The sequence below is a fragment of the Petromyzon marinus genome, chromosome 65 (assembly GCF_048934315.1).
Source record: "Petromyzon marinus isolate PM22_M1 ecotype Great Lakes invasive population chromosome 65, UKy_Petmar_22M1.pri1.0, whole genome shotgun sequence".
NCBI lineage: Eukaryota > Metazoa > Chordata > Hyperoartia > Petromyzontiformes > Petromyzontidae > Petromyzon > Petromyzon marinus.
Window position 1 is genome coordinate 4227742 of NC_133731.1, and position 8810 is coordinate 4236551.

The 8810-nt window shown below is 56.0% G+C and overlaps 1 protein-coding gene across 1 annotated transcript in view; it reads left to right on the top strand.

The window, feature by feature from the left end:
- LOC142906479 (uncharacterized) overlaps positions 1–8475 on the top strand; it is a 30432-nt gene extending 21957 nt beyond the window's left edge. Inside the window, exons 2-3 of the mRNA XM_076054360.1 lie at positions 6968–7879; positions 7964–8475. Coding sequence (XP_075910475.1) covers positions 6968–7879; positions 7964–8137 — 1086 coding nt within the window. The 3' untranslated portion in view covers positions 8138–8475. The remainder of the gene's footprint in view (positions 1–6967; positions 7880–7963) is intronic.
- Positions 8476–8810: the final 335 nt, after the last annotated feature.

Below are 8810 nucleotides of genomic sequence, written 5' to 3' on the forward strand. Positions count from 1 at the left end.
CGCCACACCCCCCCCCCCCCGTAGGGCAGCTGTTCCAACGCCCCCCCCCCCGTAGGGCAGCTGTTACAACGCCCCCCCCCCCGTAGGGCAGCTGTTCCAACGCCCCCCCCCCCCCCCGTAGGGCAGCTGTTCCAACGCTCCCCCCCCGTAGGGCAGCTGTTCCAACGCCCCCCCCCCCGTAGGGCAGCTGTTCCAACGCCCCCCCCCCCCCCGTAGGGCAGCTGTTCCAACGCTCCCCGTAGGGCAGCTGTTCCAACGCCCCCCGTAGGGCAGCTGTTCCAACGCCCCCCCGTAGGGCAGCTGTTCCAACGCCCCCCCCCCCCGTAGGGCAGCTGTTCCAACGCTCCCCCCCCCCGTAGGGCAGCTGTTCCAACGCCCCCTCCCCCCGTAGGGCAGCTGTTCCAACGCTCCCCCCCCCCGTAGGGCAGCTGTTCCAACGCTCCCCCCCGCCACCGCAAGCGAGCGCCGCTTTGCAGAATCTGGCTGGGTCGTCACACCCTCGAAGTACAAAACAAATAACCAAAACAAATAAACAGAACAAATAAAAAACAAATAAACAGAACAAATAAACAAAAACAAATAAAAAACAAATAAACAGAACAAATAAACAGAACAAATAAACAGAACAAATAAACAGAACAAATAAACAGAACAAATAAACAGAACAAATAAACAGAACAAATAAAAAAACAAATAAAAAACAAATAAACAGAACAAATAAACAGAACAAATAAACAGAACAAATAAACAGAACAAATAAACAGAACAAATAAACAGAACAAATAAACAGAACAAATAAACAGAACAAATAAAAAACAAATAAACAGAACAAATAAACAGAACAAATAAACAGAACAAATAAACAGAACAAATAAACAGAACAAATAAACAGAACAAATAAACAGAACAAATAAAAAAACAAATAAAAAACAAATAAACAGAACAAATAAACAGAACAAATAAACAGAACAAATAAACAGAACAAATAAACAGAACAAATAAACAGAACAAATAAACAGAACAAATAAAAAAACAAATAAACAGAACAAATAAACAGAACAAATAAACAGAACAAATAAAAAAAACAAATAAAAAAAACAAATAAACAGAACAAATAAACAGAACAAATAAACAGAACAAATAAACAGAACAAATAAACAGAACAAATAAACAGAACAAATAAACAGAGCAAATAAACAGAACAAATAAAAAAACAAATAAAAAAACAAATAGACAGAACAAATAAACAGAACAAATAAACAGAACAAATAAACAGAACAAATAAAAAAACAAATAAACAGAACAAATAAACAGAACAAATAAACAGAACCAATAAAAAAACAAATAAACAGAACAGATAAACAAAACAAATAAACAGAACAAATAAACAGAACAAATAAACACGAACAAATAAACAGAACAAATAAACAGAACAAATAAACAGAACAAATAAACACGAACAAATAAACAGAACAAATAAACAGAACAAATAAACAAAACAAATAAACAGAACAAATAAACAACAAATAAACAGAACAAATAAACAGAACAAATAAACACGAACAAATAAACAGAACAAATAAACAGAACAAATAAACAGAACAAATAAACACGAACAAATAAACAGAACAAATAAACAAAACAAAGAGCGGCTGTGGCGACTCCGCTCGCTCTTCCGTCGTGCCCTTGTGCAAGGGTGCGTGGTGGGGGCGGGGCGGGGGGGCTTGTTTGCGGGGGCGGGGCGTGTGTCGGCCCACGTGCCTTGTCCCTTGGTGCATCTGCCACCTAGTGGCACGGCGTAGGAACTCGCGGTTGGGTTGCCAGTCGCCATTGAACCGCACGGTCACGGCAAAAGCCTCCGGTTACCCAGAGCTGTGAACCCCTTATCAGTGCCCTACCTTATTACAGACCAATTATAGACCTCATTGGTCACCCCGTGCCCCTTATAAATCTCAACGTCCATCCTACAAAGTCCCATCGCAAGGGAGACGCAAAACAAAGAAATTGACAACGACTAATTTCGCCCGTATTGACGCGGCTGTACGCCGAATGGACCCTGAAAACTCAGTCTCCCTTCGCAAGAATACGGGGTGATCCGTAATGGGTTGGCAGTTGTGGTTTACCTGTTTGAATCGACCTCGTGCTGCACGTGGTTGCTCTGACGAACATCATGGGCCATGCTCAGTCCACTGCTGGATGATCGTCTCCCCAAGCCTCGGTCTCTGCGAATGTGCGCGGGTGTTGTGTGTTGTGTGTTTGTTGTGTGTTGTGTTTTGTGTGTTGTGTTGTGTGTTGTGTTGTTTCTTCACGCGATGAAAGCGGTGTGCCCGAGTTCGATTTCCCCTCTCTCACTGCCGACCAGCAGCCAGTGGGGATTTATCTGAACTTGGCGGCCTCAATTGAGCTCCTGGTGCGATGTGTGAACATCGCTGCTGGGGAGACAAAGGCGGCCGGGCGCGGTGCTTGCCACCACGTGCCATGCCGGCCTTCATAGGTACTCGTTAACAGCACTTTTCCCCGGCAGCTTGCGTTTACTAGACGGGAGATCATTGTCTGCGTCTGCGGAGCGGTGCACACGCAAAGCGGGAGAAGCTGAAGCTCGCCCACTCCTTGGCTGTCTTGGCCAAACTGCCGCGGGGCAACACTTAGCCCTGCCGCTGTAAGGGTCACAGCGATATCCACACGCTGGGTCCCAGTATCTCAGGGGAGTCTCCTGTGCTTTTGGGGGGGGAGGGAGGTGGGGGTGGTGGTGGAGGTGGTGGTGGTGGAGGGGGTAGAGGAAGAGGTTATTAGGAGATGGGGGCATAGGGGGTGGGGGTATAGGGGATGGGGTATGGGGGGTGGGGGTATAGGGGATACGGGTGGGGTATGGGGTGAGAGCGGATTATGGGGAGAGGGGGTTAGAGGAAGGGGGGTATAGGCGTTGGGGGTATAGGGGGAGGGGTCTTCCTGATAAAGCGACGTCCGTGCCCTGATTGGGGCATCAGATACCCACGTGCACGCGTGTAACACGTGTGAGTGTGTAACACGTGTGAGTGTGATTCATCCACCTGGCCAAGGCTTTATGATATCTTCAATAGGCCAGGGCCCTGGGTTATTGTTCGTGCTTTCGGGCGTCTCCGACTCTCCGCTCGCAATCATTGAGGGCCTTCATGATGGTGGGCAGGCGCGGGTAAAGCTGCGTGGCCGGGAGTAGGAGGCCAATCCATGTTCACCTTGGGGTGCGACAGGAATTGTTCCTGGCTCCCACATTATTGAACAATCATCTTTGACCACGGAGTTCGAGAAGCTTTCTGTGGCTGCAACGGCGGGATTTCCATCTGGTGCAGATGCAGTGGGATGCTGATCGCTGCTCGGGTGCGGTCGAGGGATGTGACTGCCTATCGGTCAACCATGCCATGTATGCTGATGATCTGGTGATTGCTTCCCACTCTGACAAGGGTTTGGGAGATGCTAATGGCTTGAACCTGGAGTGTGCTACTAAGAGATGGGGCCTTACCATCAGCCCCCACAAAAACACTGCACCTTCCCGGCTATCTTATGTAATCGAACGCTCCCCTCCCTCCGCTGCACGTGGAGTGATGGGGCAGTTGTGGAGAGAGTGGATATGTTTGCGTACCTGGGCAGTGTGCCAGTCGAGCGGTATTATCTTTTCATGAATTGCATAACGCAGTGTGCAAGCTTCCTGGTATGTCGCTCCAGACTGCTCCGGGTCTTCTCAGCCACAGTTATGCCACTCCCTTTCTACGACTTTGAAACGCGGAGCCCTCAAAAAGGAACATCTGCGCCGGTTTGAAACATTTTGGCCAGCCTGCCTACGATCCATCGTGGGTTTAACCAGACAGGATTGTGCGAGGAGCTCACAGATTACTTGAAAGATCTGGGCACAGTCCCATAATCGGTAAGCTCCTCTGGCAGGCACGGTTGTGCTGGCTGAGTCACGTAGCTCGCATGCCCAGCCACCGCATGCCCAAGCAAATCAGCTTCTGTTTGGACGGATAGAGGGGGCTCAACTGGGCGCGGCACGGGGCTAGAGAAGAGATGGAGTGATGTGGTACAAGGGGATGTGGAGCTGAGTGGACTTGCCGATGACCGGTACAAAGATCGGCCACTGCAGAGACGGATGCTGTGAAGGACGCTACTGGAAAGCTGGAGGCAGTTGCCCTCAAAGTTTACCTAGCCTGGCACGAGCGTCGTGGTGAGGGTGGTTGTTGTTGTTGTGCGTGTGTAATTCTGTGTATGTGTGTGTAGGTCTGTGTATCTCTATGGGTCTCTATGTATTTCTATGCGTCTCTATGGGTTCACTGTGCAGTCCACAGTTTGCGTTGCACAGCCAGAGTTACACCACCGTGGCTGAGTCTTTAATTTCCCATTCATGGAGGTGATGCGGTGAAGCGGCATCGTCCAGGTGGTGGTGTCCTGATGATGCGGTTCATTGTTCCACCGATGTTTTCGAGCAGGAGGTGGCAGAATGTCAAAGCCAGCAGGAAGAGCAGGTGCGATGATGAGGTGTGGGTCTCGGATGAGGAGGTGTTTGTTTCTCTGGACGTCCGTGTTGTTGCACTGTTTGCACAGTAGCAGCAGCAGAGTTCTTCCGGTTCCTGTGGTGAGACTCTAGGATCTGGGTGATGAGACTCCAGGATCCGGGTGGTGAGGCTCTAGGATCTGGGTGGTGAGACTCTAGGATCTGGGTGATGAGACTCCAGGATCTGGGTGGTGAGACTCTAGGATCTGGGTGGTGAGACTCTAGGATCTGGGTGGTGAGACTCTAGGATCTGAGTGGTGAGACTCCAGGATCTGGGTGGTGAGACTCTAGGATCTGGGTTTTGAGACTCTAGGATCTGGGTGGTGAGACTCCAGGATCTGGGTGGTGAGACTCCAGGATCTGGGTGGTGAGACTCCAGGATCTGGGTGGTGAGACTCTAGGATCTGAGTGGTGAGACTCCAGGATCTGGGTGGTGAGACTCTAGGATCTGGGTGTTGAGACTCTAGGATCTGGGTGGTGAGACTCCAGGATCTGGGTGGTGAGACTCTAGGATCTGGGTGGTGAGACTCTAGGACCTTGGTGTTGAGACTCTAGGATCTGGGTGGTGAGACTCCAGGATCTGGGTGGTGAGACTCTAGGATCTGGGTGGTGAGACTCTAGGATCTGGTTGGTGAGACTCAAGGATCTGGGTGGTGAGACTCCAGGATCTGGGTGGTGAGACTCCAGGATCTGGGTGGTGAGCCTCCAGGATCTGGGTGGTGAGACTCCAGGATCTGGGTGGTGAGATTCTAGGATCTGAGTGGTGAGACTCCAGGATCTGGGTGGTGAGTCTCTAGGATCTGGGTGGTGAGACTCTAGGACCTTGGTGTTGAGACTCTAGGATCTGGGTGGTGAAACTCCAGGATCTGGGTGGTGAGACTCTAGGATCTGCGTGGTGAGACTCTAGGACCTTGGTGGTGAGAATCTAGGATCTGGATGGTGAGACTCCAGGATCTTGGTGGTGAGACTCCAGGATCTGGGTGGTGAGGCTCTAGGATCTGAGTGGTGAGACTCCAGGATCTGGGTGGTGAGACTCTAGGGTCTGGGTGCTGAGACTCTAGGATCTGGGTGGTGAGACTCCAGGATCTGGGTGGTGAGACTCTAGGATCTGGGTGCTGAGACTCTAGGATCTGGGTGGTGAGACTCTAGGATCTGGGTGGTGAGACTCCAGGATCTGGGTGGTGAGACTCCAGGATCTGGGTGGTGAGACTCCAGGATCTGGGTGGTGAGACTCCAGGATCTGGGTGGTGAGACTCTAGGATCTGGGTGGTGAGACTCCAGGATCCGGGTGGTGAGACTCCAGGATCTGGGTGGTGAGACTCTAGGTTCTGGGTGGTGAGACTCTAGGATCTGGGTGGTGAGACTCCAGGATCTGGGTGGGGAGACTCCAGGATCTGGGTGGTGAGACTCTAGGACCTTGGTGGTGAGACTCTAGGACCTTGGTGGTGAGACTCTAGGACCTTGGTGGTGAGACTCTAGGACCTTGGTGGTGAGACTCTAGCACCTGGGTGAATGAGACTCTAGAGTGTGGTTGGTGAGACTCTAGGATGGGATGGGATCCTTGGGATTCGAGTCGGCGGTAATGGTGAGGAGCAGGTGACATCTGTCGAGGTCTCGGTGGACGGTGGCTGTTGAGGGTGGCTGTCGAGTGGCAAGAGCACGCGTGGAGTGCTCTTCGGAGATATGCGGGGGGCGGATCGCGTGCTCGTCCAGTGAGTGCCCCCTCGCGGACAGAGCTCGGTACTGCAGCAGCTGGCGGACCACGTGGGCTGGCGGCCACGTGGGAAGGCGGAGGGGCCTCCACGTGACCCCCTAGTCAGTGACGCGAGGCCACCAATCACGTGGCTCCCTGTTCTGGAAGACCACTCGGGTCTGCCAGCGACTCTGCGCAGAGACATCGCGTGGGCCGCGAGAGAGTTGATGACAACCACAACCACCCACCCATCATCAACCACAACCACCCACCCATCATCAACCACAACCACCCACCCATCATCAACCACAACCACCCACCCATCATCAACCACAACCACCCACCCATCATCAACCACAACCACCCACTCATCATCAACCACAACCACCCACCCATCATCAACCACAACCACCCACTCATCATCAACCACAACCACCCACCCATCATCAACCACAACCACCCACCCATCATCAACCACAACCACCCACCCATCATCAACCACAACCACCCACTCATCATCAACCACAACCACCCACTCATCATCAACCACAACCACCCACCCATCATCAACAAAGACCTCATCAATGTCACCTCCTCCTGACCATCACCGCCGACTCAAGTCCCAATGATCCCATCCATATTGGGATCGCCCTGCTTGGTCTTCTGGGCCCGGTCTCAGCAACCCGTGGTTAATTAACCGCCCCCCCCCTCCCCCTCTCCAATTGCCCCCCTCCCCCCCCCACCCCCAGGCAGACACAGCGATGAGAAATCTTCTTCTGCTCCTGCTGCTGCTGCTCGCTCACTCTGGGGGGGTCCTACTGCCGTCCTCCTCCTCCGCCGCCGCGGCCGCCGCGGCCGCCACGGCCCAGCAAGGGGGGCCCGGGGCCCCCGGAGGCGTCGCGGCGGTCGGGGCGGGTGGCGGCCCTTTCGGCGGCCGGAGCGCCGCTCAGCAGCAGCAGCAGCAGCGGCGGAGGCAGGGCTCCCCGCCGCCGCCGCCGCCGCTGCTGGTCCGTCTGCTGCGGGAGAAACTGTCCCGGGCCAGGGTGGCGCGGTGGCCCTCGGCGTCACGGAGGGACGGCGCTCCGGCGCGCTGGAGGCACCGTGGGCAAACGGCGGCGGCGGCGGCGGTGCCGCCGCCCGGCCCCGCGGCCCCGCCGGTCTTCGGTTCGGGGAGCGCGAGGCCGGGCACCGAGGACGCCCCCGCGCCATCTCCCCGCGTGATCCTCAGCGAGCGCCGCCCGCTGGCGCCACCGCCGCTCTTCGGCATCGGGGAGGCGGCGGCGGCGGCGGCGGCGGCCGCGGCCGCCTCCGCGATTGCGGCGGCGGAAGAGCGGGCGGAGGAGGCGGAGGAGGAGGCGGAGGAGGCGGCGGAGGAGGCGGAGGAGGCGGAGGAGGAGGAGATCGGGGTGGGGGTCGGCGCGGGCGGGGCGCCGTGGGTCGCGGGCCCCGCCAACGGCACGGCGCGCTCCAAGCGGCACCCGCAGGGCCGCGTGCACCGCGGCGAGTACTCGGTGTGCGACAGCGAGAGCCGCTGGGTCACGGACAAACCCAGCGCCTTTGACATCCACGGGCACCGAGTTCGCGTGCTGCTCGAGTTCAGCACGGCGGGGCGCCCCGTGCGCCAGTACTTCTACGAGACGCGCTGCAAGGGTGGAGGAGGAGCGGGAGGAGGAGGAGGAGGGGGAGGGAAAGGAGGAGGAGGAGGGAGGGATGGAGGGGGAGGAGGAGGGGGGGGTGCCGGGCAGTTTGGCTCGTCCTGCCGCGGCATCGACGAGAGACACTGGGACTCGCGGTGCAAGACCACGCAGTCGTACGTGCGGGCGCTGACGCTCGACAAGAGCGGCCAGTCCGTGTGGACGTGGATTCGCATCGACACTGCGTGCGTGTGCACGCTCACGCGCAAGTTCGGCCGATACTGACGGGCGCGGGAACTGGGCGGATCGTCGGGCGGACGGGCGGGCGGACGGAGGATATCGGCGGACGAGCGGGCGGATGACGAAAAGGGATAATTTGGTGAATTGGTGGGTCGGATTGGGTCGGGTGGATGGGAGAAGGAATGGATGGATGGATGGACGGATGGATCGGCCGATGGAGAGAGGGGAAGAATATCGTGGGGTGTACGAATTCGGCCGGCGGGCGTGCGCGCCGGCCGAGTACGGATGGAGAATCGGAATTGGACGGCGAGAGTTGAACGGGTGGAGCAAGGGAGTTTGTTTGTAGCGGATAAAGAGGATGAGGGGGGGGGGTTAGGCGACGCAGGCCCGGGCTGGGGGGGGGGCCCGCGTCGGGCAACCCGTTGCTCGCCCTTCGCCCGCGTTGGACAGCCGGGGCACGTGGGAGGGCGAGCGGCGCGGGGTGGGGGGGGGGGCTGGGTGAACGAAGGGCGATGGACGGAGGGAGGAGCTGACGGGGAGATCGAAGGAGTTGATCGCACCGATGGGTGCGCGGGGATTGCCGATCAGGAGGAGTCGGTGATTCGATGGGGCCGGGCGAATCGAAGGGGGTCGATGCGTGGCAGCTTGATGGATGGATGTACAAAAGGCACGGACGGACGGATGGCTGACGATGTGGGGGGGGGGGAGGGGGGAGGGA